The sequence below is a fragment of the Protobothrops mucrosquamatus genome, unplaced genomic scaffold (assembly GCF_001527695.2).
Source record: "Protobothrops mucrosquamatus isolate PMUCROS unplaced genomic scaffold, P.Mucros_1.0 scaffold8630, whole genome shotgun sequence".
NCBI classification, from domain to species: Eukaryota; Metazoa; Chordata; class Lepidosauria; order Squamata; family Viperidae; genus Protobothrops; species Protobothrops mucrosquamatus.
The window spans coordinates 7,726-8,431 of NW_015394424.1; the positions used below are offsets into that span (position 1 = coordinate 7,726).

At 51.8% G+C, this 706-nt stretch overlaps 1 protein-coding gene across 1 annotated transcript in view; it reads right to left on the reverse strand.

The window, feature by feature from the left end:
- Positions 1-379: 379 nt before the first annotated feature.
- The window catches only part of LOC107300827 (protein FAM57A-like), a gene marked incomplete at its 5' end in the record, with an annotated part of 2,802 nt that continues 2,475 nt past the window's right edge, over positions 380-706 (reverse strand). The window contains one exon of the mRNA XM_015830114.1: positions 380-652. Coding sequence (XP_015685600.1) covers positions 380-652 — 273 coding nt within the window. The remainder of the gene's footprint in view (positions 653-706) is intronic.

The following is a 706-nucleotide window of genomic DNA, read 5'->3' on the forward strand; positions in this document are numbered from 1 at the left end:
GACATGTAGATCAGTCTGCACGGTATTCTTTAACCTCGTTGCCCTAACCCGCCAACTAAAGACCTCAGGGCAAAAGAAGAGATTTGCAGAATTCTCACGGCCTCTGTGGTTGGCCAACCGCAAGTCCCAGGTTCCACTTGCAACATCAGGCCACATCTGGAACATTGTGACAGCTGCAGTCACCGGAAGGCTTTGGGAAGCATACAACCTCACAGCCAGTGATTATTTGGCGACCACAAAGGCACCTCCTTGGACGCAATTCGTGATTCTCCATCTCGGCTGGGAAGAATGGCAGCCGGTTCCGAAACGGTGCTTCCCCCAAATCCCCGATCTGGAAAAGTGAGACAGGTTAGTTCCAAAGCAGATGTTTAAGTGTTCGCTATCGCATTCGGTCCGGAGCTGGCGAACTGCTGTAGAGCCTCATTGCTTTGCGGCAGATGAGAACAAACCAGTAGATCTGGGGCGCGATCAAGAATGCGTTGGCCACGTTGCAATGCAGAGGGATGCGAAAGGGTACCTCGTAGATAGGCAGGTTCATCTGTCGCCCGTAGGCCCAGTACATGTACGGGAAGAGGAGGATCCGGCACAGGAAGAAGGTGACCAGGATGAGGATCCCGTTGATCTTATGCAGGAGGGAATCTTGCATTTTCACCTGTAACCCCACCCCCCAAAAAAGGAAATGTTGAGAAGGTTAAAGGAGAAGCAA